Source organism: Diabrotica virgifera, chromosome 9 (genome assembly GCF_917563875.1).
Source record: "Diabrotica virgifera virgifera chromosome 9, PGI_DIABVI_V3a".
Taxonomy (NCBI): domain Eukaryota; kingdom Metazoa; phylum Arthropoda; class Insecta; order Coleoptera; family Chrysomelidae; genus Diabrotica; species Diabrotica virgifera.
Window position 1 is genome coordinate 221095408 of NC_065451.1, and position 14819 is coordinate 221110226.

Here is a 14819-nt window from a genome sequence, read left to right on the forward strand (position 1 = left end):
ATTACTCATAACCGAAACGAATGAATTCCAAGCTTTGGATTCGACTTCAGTCATTGATTCGACAAAATTAGGATCTTTCACGAGTTGTCTAATCTGTGGCCCATCAAAAATACCAGCTTTCAATTTTTCTGTACTTAATCCTGGAAACTTGCGTGAAAGAAAATTGAAACATTCGCCACTTTTGTCAAGCGCCTTCACAAACTGTTTCATTATGCCGAGTTTAATATGAAGTGGTGGAAGTATGATGCGGTCTCGGCTAACTAAAGGCACGTTTATAATATTTTTTGTACCAACTTTCAGCTCTTCCCGCTCTGGCCAAACTTTTTGTGACCAATGATGTTGTTTGTCACGACTGTCCCAGAGACACATGAAACAAGGGAACTTTGTGTACCTCCCTTGTTGACCTAAAAGGAAGTTAACCATTTTAAGATCAACACAAATGACCCATATGTGTTCTTCATACTTAATTTTTTCCATAACCTTAGAAATATTTGCGTATGCTTATTTTAAAGTCGTCGAATGTGCAATAGGTATGGATCCGTATTTGTTACCGTTATGAAGTAAAACACACTTTAAACTTCTTTTGCTGCTGTCTATGAAAAGACGCCAATCACTAGGTTGGTACTTTTTTAAACCTATCTGTTGCAAAATACCACCAACATCGTTACAAAAAACTAAATCCTTCTCTTCAGAAAAGTACGGCAACAGATTTTTTTCTCGGGTACGATAAAATGTAATTTTTGTTTCCGGAGTAAGTAAATTCTTTTCTTTTAAACGAGATGCTAAAATTTCAGAAGCTTCTTTCGGTAAGTTCAGATCTCTTATTAAGTCATTTAGTTCTTTCTGATTAAATGGTTGAGGCTCTGAAAGGCTACATTTGTAGTCTGGATCAGAGTCTTCACTTGATGTATTTCGTTCGGTTTCACAGAGATTTGGATCATCAGAAGATTTAGATGTGCTGAGTTGTACTTCTCGTGATTTTAATTGAGGTCGTTGAGCAGAAGGTAAGTTAGGATATGACCACTTGCTTCGATTTCCAGGGTTAATTACATTTATTTCCACAACGCAGAAGTAGCAGTCGTCATGATGGTTTCGAGGTTCTCGCCAAATCATGGGTGTTACGAACATTATTGCATCTCTTTTTCCATTGGACCACAACCGTAGACATACCACACATTTTTGGCACACAATATGAGGAGCCCATGGCTTGTCTTGATTACACAATTTTATATTAAAATATTGATGGAACGCAGTTTTCACAAAGTCCGATATAGGTTTTCGATATTGCTTAAATATACATTCACCACAAATATAGCAAAAACAGTCTGGATTAAGCAGACAACATCTTCTAGAGGAAGCCATATTGTTGAAGTTTGCCGGGTACGGTAGTCGAAAAAACAAACACATGCACGACAAGACTATTACAAAATTAACAACAATAATGACGCCGGACTCTACGCACACTTTTTTGATACTAATAGTAGGTCTGTTCCTTTGTTTTAAGTGTAACACTAGTTCTTGAAAAGTGTAAGAAAAGTGTAAAAGTGTTACACTTTCTTGTTTCTTTGTTTTTCTAGTGTTTACACTTTTTTTCACGATACACTCAACTTCTGTCGTAGAACGCGTACAACTCGTTTCTTTGAAATGCTGTAGGAAAAAAAGTGTAACACTTTTCTACACCTACCTCCGAGACGGTGGTGGATATTACACTCGTCCTGCGCAGTATCATCCAACCGGAGCCAGCTGTTTAGCCGTTAAATGTGTTTGTTTACAAAAAAGATATATTTCTTTTTAGTTTAATTTAAACTAGATTTATAAATTGAAAAAACTAAAGTAGCTACAAGTTTTAATTTAATTTTGCTTAACCTCCGAGTGGCACTTTCCTGTAATTTTAAAATTATCACTTTTCAGTGATTTTTTTAATATGCTTTTATGTCCTTAATTTCAACAAAGCATTTCCTTTAATTACAATTAAGCCAAAACATCGCAAATCCTGGGCCCTGGACTACTAAAGGTATCCGGTATCCGCATATCAGCCATGAATATGCGTTCACTACTCTACATCAAGAAATTTACTTTCCAATGGCTCTGTCACTGAATATATCAGCAAGTATAGGAAAACCTATTTAAAACTTATAAAATAAGCTATAAAAGTGTTGCAAAAGAAACTTAGTCCATAATAAACGATCTTCGAAATAAAATTCACCCAGCTTAAACATTTTTCCTTTCAGACCCTGGAAATCTAAATGAATACTTTGTTAATGTGAGTAAAAATATAACATCAACAGCTTCGTGCAATTGAACTTGAGACACTGTGTCAGAGGTGAGGTGTTTGAAAATTTGAGTAACTTGATTCTGGGGTGTGAATTTCTAAAACTTTTAAGTGTGGTTTTTAACCGTTGAGAAAAATTATTTATTTAGTGTTGTGTTTATAATTTAATATATGTTTTAAAATGAGTTTTGTTTTATTTTTTGAGAAAAAATTAAAAATACAGCATACTTACAGTACTTTTTTTGAAATGCTATTTTCCAAAGTTTATAAAATTTCTTACGCTCGATTTTATATTAATAAAGTTAAAGTGGACTTTAAATTTAAAGTTTTCTTTAACTGTAACAATTGCTTTTTTTAAGGTAACACACACTTTAACTTTATTATGAAATCGAGCGTTAGTCAAAATTCTAAATGCTCAGTAAATAATAACAACAATTAGGTACTTGTATTGAAAACAACATATTTTGTAATTTGAAAAAAAAACAACATATTTGCAACATAGATAACAAAACAACATGCTTTGTTACGTATTTTAAAAAACTCTCCATCATGCATGCTCCATGAGAAAAGAAAATATAAAACTAATTTCATCCTTATTGTGTCTCAGATGGCGTAGCTACTTTTGCTATAACTACTCAATGCTTTGCTACTCTACCTACCTACATACAATTTGTATTGTTTTATCAAAAAACAAGCATTTACATACTCTGCAAATTGTATATTTTTTCTTTGCATTTTCATATGAAAAAACCGCGGTATTTAGAACTTTTTTTGAACAAGGTGCAATACTTAGGTAATATTATTATTAATAAAACAAAGTATATTAAAATACAATGTTAAAAACTTTAATAATATTAGCAATATTTAAAAACTTCAATATATTATGGTAGGGGAGCCCAAGCGGGGATTTTTGCAGTTACTCGAGCGCGTCAGATTATCATATGGGGAGAAATCTGGTACCCTGCAGATGTACCTCTACCATATATTGGCTCTTAACACAGGGGAGTTCGTTAAGGGGGGCCCGAAAAAAAAAATCTATCCTTAAAAAAACTCGAAATTGTCAGATTAAGATAAGGTAAGTTAAGCACATGCAAAAGAGTGTATATTTAAAAAATCTGACGATTGGAGCCGGGCATAAGGAAATGGGTGGGCCCCAAAGTTTCACAAGAAAAAAGCGAATATTTCGCAAAATGAATGACAGATCGAAAAACTAAAAAATACGTGCTTAATATTTTTTAAAAATCTATCGAATGATACCAAACATGACTTCCCACGGAGAGGGGTGGGGGTAAATTTAATATTTTAAATACGAATCCCGCGATATTTCGCGAAATGAAGATGAGATCGAAAAACTGTAAAATACACTTATTCAATATTTTTGAAAAATCTATCGAATGACATCAAACACGACCCCCTACGGAGGTGGGGTGGGGGGCTACTTTAAAATCTTAAATAGAAAACCTCATTTTTTATTGCAGATTTAGATTCCTTACGTAAAAATAAGTAACTTTTATTCGAAACAATTTTTCGAATTATGGATAGATGGCGTTATAATCGGAAAAAACGATTGTTGGAAATGGAAAATTAAATTAAAAAATGGCAAGCGCCCGCTAAAATGGAAAACTTTACTTAACTTTTTTTGATTTTAAGACCTAATTTTCACATCCCAATAGGTCCCCAAAGCGCTCGAGTGACTGCAAATTTAGCATACTTTGCTCCCCTACCATTATATTATAGTATACATATTATGAATCAGTAGAAACGATTATATTTAAATTTGGTAAATTATAACTCCAATCGACCAGAGCACGACCACACAACCCAAAACACAAGTACGCAAATATGGTTGTGTGAAGCGTGGCTCGAAGCCGTGCAATTTATGAGACTCGCTCGATCTGTAGATCCTTGTGTCCTCATCTCGCCAATTAATGATTCTTTTGAGAAAGGTAAATTTCCAGAGTACCTAAAGACAGCTATCATTATTCCTCTTCATAAGGGTGGTGAAAAATCTAATTCCTGCAAGTATATACCTATTGCATTACTACCGGTACTCCAAAATTATTGAGAGACTCATAAAAGCATGACTTATGTCCTTTCTTGTTGAAAACAACATTTTATTACAAAAGTTCGGCTTTTTAAATAATAAATGTACTGCTGATGCCATGTTTTCTGTACTACATGAGGTTTATCAAGCACTGAGCAATAATCTTCACACTGCCACTGTTTTTTGTGATTATGCCAAAGCTTTTGATTGTGTAAATCATGAAATTTTGATAAAAATAACTAAATTTCTATGGAATTCGAAGAATTTCTTTGAATTGGTTTCAATCTTACTTGGATAGTTGGAAACAACTGGTTAGAGCAAATAATACAGACTCTAGTCTCCAAAATATTGTTGGGGTCCTCTACAAACCACAAGGTTCAGTATCAGGTCCTCTACTTTTCCTTACGTTTATTAATGACATCCCTAGTTTAAAAATTAATGGAAAAAATTTTCTTTTTGCTGATGATACCAGTATTACTTGGAGCAACTCAAATATTGCTACTATAGGCAAATCAAAATAAGCGGTACGCTACCTAGTGAGCATAGGAGTAACTAGAAATATTGACATTGTTCGTCCATTTTGCTTTGAGTTTGTGTATTTGTATTCAAATATTTACGTATTAAAAGTATAAGAATTATGAGTCGTTCAAATCGGTATTGTTCCGTTCCTCAATGTTCCTCCTGGGAAAAGAAAAACACAGATGTTACTTTCCACGCTTTCCCCCAAACCGGGGACAAATATCCTGTGCGGATAGAAGGAAAATTGGGAAGTAAAGTGTTAATGAAGAGACAGGAAGCTTGGAAATTAAAGCTGAAAATTGGTAAACCCATAACAAAAAACATGAAAGTATGTTCACTGCATTTTACCGATGATGATTATTTTTATAGGGGTAAGTACGAATTACACATTTCATTTTAGGTTATGTTTATAGACATAAATCCTTTACAGATTCTAGTTCAAAACAAAGAAGATTTTTAAAAAAGACGGCCGTGCCATCCAAAAGGCTTCCTATTGGATCAACTGCAATAAAGGAAGAAGCTGAATGTTCTAGTAGCAGGACAGAACGATTAAACCAAAGAAATTCCAATAAAGAAAATCCTGGTGTAGAATGTGTTTGTGAAGAAATAAATCCTGCTGCAGAAACCTCTGAAAATGAAATTGAAGCAGCACATGGCCTATTACAGCTTCTTCAGAGTCAGCCCAATTATAAGGGACCCAAGTCATTTATGCCCGGTTGCACCAACAGATCTTAAGCTTAAGTCGAGAATATCATAAGAATTAATATAATATAATTATAATATATTACAATAAGAATACCATAATATAATAATAGATATAATTGATAATAAGGTAAGAATCTAAAATTATGGTGCAACGTAAGTGATACTCAAGGAGGCCCTATTTATAAGCAGAGCTTAGCTAATCTGGAACTTAAGATCTGTTGGTGCAACCAGGCATTAAAGATTTTCAAGTCCAAGTGGATACACCTAAAGTGTCTACTGTCTGTGATCTAATAACAACAGATAGTGCTCTGAATAGTTTTACTGGCCTCAATAGTTTCAAATTATTAGATACAATAGTGGAAGCAGTATGTTCAGTTTACAGTGATCAGAGGTCACATCGTTTAAGTATTAAACAACGTATCTTTTTAGTTTTCACAAAATTGAAGTGTGATCTAACTTATGTAACAATATCGCTTTTATTTGGCATTTCACAAGAATTGTGTAACAAATACTTTAACGATATGTTACCCATTTTAAGTAAAGTCTTGAGTTCAGTAATAAGGTTTACAGATACTACTGAAATACAGAAAAACATGCCTGAATGTTTTGAAAGTTTTCAGAATGTTGAGAGTGGTATTAGATTGTACAGAAATTTTCATACAAAAGCCAAAATGCCTTTGCTGTCGAATTAGATTCTATTCTCAGTATAAATCTAATAACACTGTTAAATTTATGACAGGTATTTCCCCAGGAGGTTTAATTACATTTGTTAGTGAACCATATGGTGGAAGAGCCTCTGATAAAACTATTTTCGAACAAAGCAACATAATTTTAAAGTTGGATAGTTCAAAAGATGCTGTTATGGTCGATAAAGGCTTTTTAATAGATGATATTTGTAACCAATTCAAAATAGAATTAATCAGACCACCATTTTTAAAAAATAAAAAACAGTTTAGTACAGATGAGGCATTACTAAATGCTAAAATAGCAGCTGCTCGAGTACACATTGAACGTGTTAACCAACGTATTAAGATTTTTAAAATTTTAGGATGTAAGCTACAGTGGTCTGTAGTAAAAAACATTAAAGATATTTTTACAATTGCCTGTGCTATAACAAATTTGTCAAGTTCAATATTAGCAGACCGTAGATATTTAACGAATTAAGTTATGTTTTTTTTAGAATAGAATAGAATAATTTTTATTTGCATTAAATTTTTACATATTTTAGCAAATAACGTCAAGTTATTAGTATGTAGATATTAAATAACTGTTATTATGTTTTTTGTTAAATATTTAAGTAGTTAGGTTAGGTATTTCAGTGTTTAGATCAAAAACTTAATTTTTGTTTAAATAAAAATAACTTCCTAAAGTTTTACTGTTGTACTAGAGTACTTTCAAGTTTTGTGATATTGGTAAAATCAAATGAAAATATTCTTTTGTGACATAATTTTTTTATAATCCATCACTGGACACTGTTCCTTTTAGGGCAAAACCAGACGGACCATGCTGCAGTGTTATGCTGTGGATCCACAAAAGTAGTTTCCGATGGTTTACTGTGGGTTCTTACATGTAGAGTGGATGTTACACCCCAGACGAGCGACTGTAGCTGGCCACAGTCGCTCGTCTGGGGTGTACTCTCCAATATACCTAAGAACCCACGGTAAATCATCGGAAACTACTTTTGTGGATCCACAGCGTAGCACTGCAGCGTGGTTTTTCTGGTTTTGCCCTTATTTTCAACTTAATGTGTAGTTCTTTACTGTTAGCTTAGTACATTAATCAAAAATAAATTAAAAATCTTTTTTAATGTACTAACAATTTAGTGAGAAATTGTATTTAGTAAATATAACATTTGTAATTAATAGTAATGAAAAAAAATCAGCATACACTCCGTACAATATACTGTTCACTTCCTCCATGTCATAGCATGTGACGTCACATGAGACCAACACGAAATGTTTAAATAATAGGTCTGTTTCTATTTAGAATTGTTTAGCCGAGTACACTGGAATTAAAGCCACTAGACATATTTTATTATATATGTGTAGAAATAATATTGGAAGATTTCTTTTAATGTAAATTTAAAGAAACATACCCTAACTTGTTTCATTTAATTTGTATAAGTGGAATATAAAGTGTTTTTATAAAGCTTACTTGTTAGGAGTATACTCTAACTGCAATCGAACAAAGGTAACATTTTGGCATAAATTTTTTTTATTTAATTTCAAATTTACAATCTGCTCCACACTAACATTGTAACATTTAGAGTAATAAGTAAATAGTCGGAAAAACGAAAGAATACCCATGAACGAACATATAAAACACGCTGTATTTTCCTGCCACTGTGTCACACAAAAAATTGGCCAGCACAAGTACATGTAATAATTATTGTTACATGTACTTGCACTGGACAATTTTCTTTGTGACACGGTGACAGAAAAATACAGGGTGTTTTATATGTTCGTTTATGGGTATTCTTTCATTTTTCCGACTGTAGTTTGTAGTATGTATGTACCTGGTACCATTCAGCAATTGCTCTCCATACAGTTACTCAAGTAGGTTTCTTATGAACAAATTGTCATGATCTGATGTTTGTTCTTTATATTTATTCAGTCTAGATGATATTTCATCGGCTTACTGCCAAAACCAACCAACTCCATTTTTAAAAGTTTTGAGAAACCTACCTTTAAACTTTAATTTGAAATGAAAAATCATCTGAATTTAAATAATGATTTAATAATTGAAAGGTACGACAAAAATATTTTTCAGTTATTAAATAATTTTTTTAAATTCAGTCGATTTTCAATTTCAAATTAAAGTTTAAAAGGTAGATTTCCCAAAACTTTTAAAATGGAGTTGGTTGGTTTTGGCAGTAAGCCGACGATTTCATCTTTTATTAATGGGGTTTTTAGATCGCTATGTATGATTAGAATTGTTACATACTAAGGTGCTCCAGATATCATACGAAGTGTCTTTTACTGAAATGACTAATATTTTGATATTTGATGGCTTTGTACATCCCCAGAGCTCAATCCCATATGTCCAAATTGGCTTTTGTATATATTTGTAGATGGTCAGTTTGTTTTCAAGTGATAGTTTGGACTTTCTATTGAGTATCCAGTATATATTTTTACTTTTCAGATTAAGTTGGCTTCTTTTTGCTTTTTTGTGTCTTACATGTCAGTTTCTCATCCAAATCTAGAAAGGATATCCAGGTGATATTGCAGCTTCTCAGATGTTCTCATCGGGTCCATGTCCGAGGTTATTATTGCTGTATCATCTGCAAATGTAGCTGTTGCAATATTGTCAGTTTGTGGGAGGTCTGCAGTAAAAATTAGATAGTGATTTTTTAATCCGTTGGCATTCCATACAGCAATTCTTAATGAGGATGCCATTATTTAGCCAACTTATTTATTACTGTTGTAAGCATGGTTAGAATCATGATATTCTGATTTAGTTCTTAAATTCAGAAATCTTTGGAAAAATTTAGTTCTTAAATCCTAGAAAAATTGTTGCTTCTCTGACAGTTACTCAATACCATTTGTCTTTCGTCTGGTTGTTTAGGGCTTACGCCTAAGAAAAAGGATTATGTTGTAAATTTTATTGTTGGTCTGGAACCTAGAATTGCTAGGTGTTGATTAGCTATTCAGGAGCAGCTGGATTTTGATTAGCTATTTAATTTCCATTATTTTTGCATTTTATTTTAATTAAATCACCATAGACAGTACTTCCTTTATAATTTACCAGGTGTTCACCATTGCATAATGCACATCTTGCAGGAGTGTTTTTGGTGTAAGGCTATAGGTCAATGAAGTTTTATGAAACTGGTTCCTTACTATGTGATGTGCATAGTATTTGTAACATTTTTTATTTTATGGTCTTGTTTTTCAAGTTCAGCTTTTATTTCAGATGTAGGTATTGAATGGTGTAAACCTCTTATAACCACCTAGTACGTTCTTTCTCCCTTCAACTGGTATGTGTGGTGGATTTGGCATAAATTGGTAACATTCTTTATTAGACAGTTGCGGTATTGACACTTCAGATTTGTTTTTATTCTTTTAAGTATTTGTTTTATTACATTTATTATAAATTATGTGATATATTTGATTTTAAATGAATTCAAGAATTTTTTGTAATTGGGCAACAATGTCAACTTAGATCTCTGACGTAGATAATAACATATAACGGTATCAATATTGTACGAACTGTATATTAGTATCAGTATTATTTTAAGTCATTCTTCATTTTATTTTCTTGTTTCTCCTTGATGTTATACTGATGAAAGCAAATGAAGTACATCCTGATAAATGAGTTTCATTGCCTTTAATTATTTATTTGTCAAGTTGTAAATAAATGGGATAAGTAGGTAGCGTTTTAGTTTTAAGTAGGGAATGATGGTAAACATTTGCCTTTGAATATTATCATTTTTATACAAATATATTTGAATTATTCAATAAGAGCTTGTATAAATCCAGTTTGATTATTAATTAACAAACAATTGTGGATATGTGACTTTATTGTTTTCCTAAAAATAAAATATTTGATATCCTTTGTTGCAACTGTATAAATTTAAAGGGTAATGTGGAATGGTAATAAAAAAATCTTTCAGCCTAACTATAGTTTATTAGATTTACAAACAACATGTAACATATTTTCAAAAAAATTTTTCTTTACCACTGTGAGCATTTGTTTTGAGAAAGTATAATTAAATTCTATTTTAAATATTTCCATACTTTTATCAAAAGAAGCATATAAACCAAAGTAACAGGTAGGAACGTTCAGTAATGCCATACCTAGTTGAACTTGTCCATAATATTTATGATTTCTTTTTAAAACATATGTGTTACCTATTTTCTCTATAAATTTTGTTGTAGACAGCACTTCCTTGATGTTCTTAGTAGCCCCTGTAAAATATGGCTATTAAAATTTCTATAATTGAAGAACATTATTCCACATTTTTAAAAGTGGTATTTTTTATGAAAATAATTTCTTACAAAGTAGATGTATGGTTCTATATGAGCCGTTGAACACCAGAGTGGACCAAGCTAATTTTATTTTCTGTGCTCTCTCGGTATATTATTTTTATATAATATATTAATATATGCATGAGTTAAAAGAAATGACCAGAGACAGAGATTTTTGGAGACGGACAATACACGACATCACGTCAACCACTACACTCCCTCCGGGGGGTCAGGATTGAAGAGAGAGATTAATATATAATATTGACATATGGATGCTTCAGAAGTCAAATGGTGTAAGTCATATTCTGCATAAAAATTACTCATGAGATATAACACATATTAAATATTATAGTTTGTATTATTATTATATAATATAATTACAATTTCCTTGTTTTATTATGATAAAAAATGGAGATTGTGTATTTATTTTTAATGACTCCTTATTTTTCTGAAACTACTATCACAAATGTTTTAGTATCTCATTTTTAACATTTATTAACTTGCACAGATTGGCTTCTGAGACATCGATATATTACAGTAGCTTCGTCTGTGAGTGGGTGGATGCACTAATATTTTTCAAATTTTTTAGCAAAATAGATTACTGTTAAACAGAATAAAATTCTTGACATAAATGTAAAATGAAATTCTTGACTTAGACCACTCTGGTTTTTAATGGCTCATATAACAGGTGTAGTGATCTGGCTAACATCCTAGAAGGTTAAGTTTGTATGAATATGGTATGAGAAATGTACCTATAATACTTAACACATTCCCTGCCAGCCATATTTTCATATATGTACACTACAGACCAATGTTATTAAACTAGTTTTTTGTATATAAAGCCTTATATTGAGAAAATCAGCCACGTTTTTGTAGATTGTTTTAGTGAGGTTCCCGCATAATTTTTTTAACAAGTATGTCATACATTGTATTATATATTGTATAGTTTCTAAATACATTTGACTAAAAATTCAATTTTTTTATTTTATCACTTCCTATCAAATAACTGGGACCACGAGGTACTATTTTCAAATAATTCAATGGGCTATTCTTATAGTATATACAGTCGGAAAAATGAAAGAATACCCATGAACGAACATATAAAACACGCTATATTTTCCTGTCACTGTGTCACAAAGAAAATTGTCCAGAGCAAGTACATGTAACAATAATTATTACATGTACTTGCGCTGGCCAATTTTTTGTGTGACACAGTGATAGGAAAATACAGCGTGTTTTATATGTTCGTTCATGGGTATTCTTTCAGTTTTCTTACTGTACCTTCTAGGATACATGGGTCCTTTAGTCTGAGATATTAGACATTATTATGAACCAGCAGCCCAACAATATTTGATCTATTGTTGAGCTTCCAGCATGAAAGCCTCATTGGTAGTTGCCTAAAGTATCTTCGGAATATGGAGTGAGCCTCTTTAGCAAGATAATTGATAAAATTTTATAGCTGTGCTAATAAGCGATATGCCTCTATAGTTTCGAAATTATTCTTAAGCTTCCATTCCATCTTCTGTTGTTACCATACTCTCCAAATAGTTACCTAAGTTCAGCTAATGGATAACAGTCAGGAAAATTGATAACACACACACACATATAATATATTTTAAAATTAGGTGACTCAATTACCTGAGTGTATTCAACAGAGATAAGAAAAAAACACTTTTACTAATATCTCACTTTCCATCATATAAACTGTGCAATAGCCTATTTGTGGAGCACAAGAAGAAAAAAACACCATATTTATGCTTTATTTCATAATAATTTTTTATGAGCATTACCTTGATATAAACATTTCACTTCAAGTAGGGCAACAGGTCTGTTGTTCTCAAAGATCACACCATCTGGAGAATAGCCAAGCCAAGGATTAGAATGTGAAACAATCATTCCACAATCCACAACTTGGAGGGATGTTTGAGAAACAAAGGCATCTTTAGCATCACCCTCGTATTTCACACCATGTTTGGTAAACTTATTACTGAAGCCTTTACTATAAAAGTATCTTGTGGCTTTGTTGTCCCACTCAGATTTCGAATATGTATATAATTCATATATTCGGGAACCTATAAAAAATATATTAATACAAAAAGTACAATAACGCATTAGAAGTACGGTATATAACACATTATATGGATGCTTCAGAAGTCGAACAGTGTAAGTCACATTCTCCTTAAAAATGACTTATGAGATGTAACACATTATTATATTATAATTTCCTCGTGTGTATTTATGAATATAAGTTATTATAGGTTTGTTCTAGCAAACAGTCAATTCGCTGATGGTTTCAAACCGTTTGAGACTGATGCTTGAAACAACCTTTTATTATATAATAAAGACAGTTTATTTATTTTTAATGACTCGCTAATTTTCTGCAACTACTTTCATAAACATATTATTATCCTATTCTAAACATTTATTGACTTAAACCCATTGGCTTCCGAGGCATCGATATACAACTTTACCTGTTACTCGGTATTTTCTCTGTTCATGCCACTCTTTGGATTGTTGATTTATATTGATGATGGTATCAGAAGTCATATTAAAAAGTTTTGAAAACAACACTTTACAACAATCATTTTCATTACATATTGAAATGATGGAAGCTTCTAACATTGCTATAGACTGACAAGCATTGTCCAAAATTGCTTGGATATAATAATTATTTATGTCAGATCCTACTTTTTTGTCCACAATTATGTCAGCAACTTCTCTTCTTCCGATACTTGAAAAAAGAAATAGTTTGTTTTAATTTTACACACATAAAACGTCTGGTATTATAGTATAAAATATTCTAAGTACATAGTATTACATACTATTAACTTACTTATGTTTAGAAAGTGCAGATTGAGGTAACTGGCCCATGAAAAAATTATGCAATTTATTGGTATCCAATTCTAAGCGACACTGTTCAATTTTATTTTTGAAACATGGCATATCTTTTATGGGAACAGGTTTGTATTTTTCTTGTGTCACATGTTTCTGTGTTGACCAAACACATTTCACATCAGTTTGGGAAATTACTTCCAATTCTTCAAGATTTACCCTAAAACAAAAAAAGAGTATATTAAAAAATTAATAACACATAATAGTAAAATGATATACCTTGTACAGTTGAGCAAAACAGCAGATATGTGCTTACATCTACCACTAGCTCCAGCTTTGCAGGAACAAAACATGCTCTTGATTTTGATGGTGCCTTTCTCTGAATTACATTGAAGTAGTTCTCCTCGAATTTTATGTGGATCTGAAGTAAGTGCACTAGTTTGAAGACACAAAGCGTATATCAGAATTTTATCGGAAGTGGAAGAATTCGATTTTCCACATAAAATTACATGACCAGCATTTAATACTTCTTCGCCTTCACAGACACTTCTAGAAGTATTTGTGCCCCCAAGATACTCCAAATATTCAACTAACCTTAGTCTTGCCATTTTGATCTAAAAATATTAGAATCTTGTAGTATAATAATGCTTATTTAATCATTAACATAATAATTATAACATGCACCAATAATTTGAAATTTTTATTATAGTCTAGCCTTACCTCAAATTGTTTGAACAGGGTTACACTGAATTGAGAAAAAAAATATACGTATTGTCTTTCTAAGATATAAAATAAATAAACAATAATTACAGCCGTTCACGATAAAAGTCCTAATATTACAAAATAAATTTAATATAACAAATGATATCTACTAGGTTTTAAAACTTATTATTATTGAAAACTTATCACTATTAAACTTATTACTATTAAAAACTTATTACTATTAAACTTATTATAAAACTTATTAACGTATTAAACTTATTACTAATGAATTATTACTATTAAAAATTATTTTAACATTCAATAAATACAAAACTCATGCAAAACACCAACGACCATGTCAATATTTATAGTTCTAGAATTGCTCACTTTGGCGCTGCAATCTTATTTTCAGTTGCCTATACCTTCTGATCTACTCACGATAAAAACCTGGTCCGATTCTAATTTACCTTTTTTTAACATAAAACAGTAGCATTATCCTATACAGGAGCTCGTCAATCTTTACCTCTTAACACATTCACAGACACAACTGCATATGAAGCCACTTACTCCATAAGATGTGTCTACATCTAAAGTGTGTCTGTGAATGTGTTAATAACAGCCAGATCAGTATCGTTGATTCTGTAAAGTTTCTTGGTATTTTTTTTAGATAAACATTCACTGAAAGCGATATTATCTTTAATACCCGTGGTGCCTTCAACATTTAATGTCTGACTAAATTATTCTTTATAGGCAAAAAAATTTAAGGAATTTTGAATTAATT

At 31.6% G+C, this 14819-nt stretch overlaps 3 protein-coding genes across 4 annotated transcripts in view; 2 read left to right on the plus strand and 1 right to left on the minus strand.

The window, feature by feature from the left end:
• LOC114330167 (protein eva-1 homolog C-like) overlaps positions 1-14819 on the plus strand; it is a 366988-nt gene that overhangs the window by 80648 nt on the left and 271521 nt on the right. The gene's annotated exons all lie outside the window — the stretch shown is intronic.
• Positions 4866-10181, plus strand: LOC126892003 (uncharacterized). The gene is made up of 2 exons (XM_050661409.1): positions 4866-5206; positions 5266-10181. The coding sequence occupies exons 1-2, from the start codon at positions 4954-4956 to the stop codon at positions 5568-5570; spliced, it is 558 nt and encodes a 185-aa protein (XP_050517366.1). The 5' UTR covers positions 4866-4953; the 3' UTR covers positions 5571-10181.
• LOC126892001 (uncharacterized) lies at positions 9929-14181 on the minus strand. The gene is made up of 6 exons (XM_050661402.1): positions 14057-14181; positions 13616-13950; positions 13338-13556; positions 12976-13235; positions 12295-12576; positions 9929-10444 (listed from the first exon to the last, which is right to left on the minus strand). Exons 2-6 carry the CDS (start codon positions 13942-13944, stop codon positions 10155-10157), a joined length of 1380 nt encoding a protein of 459 aa, XP_050517359.1. The 5' UTR covers positions 13945-13950; positions 14057-14181; the 3' UTR covers positions 9929-10154.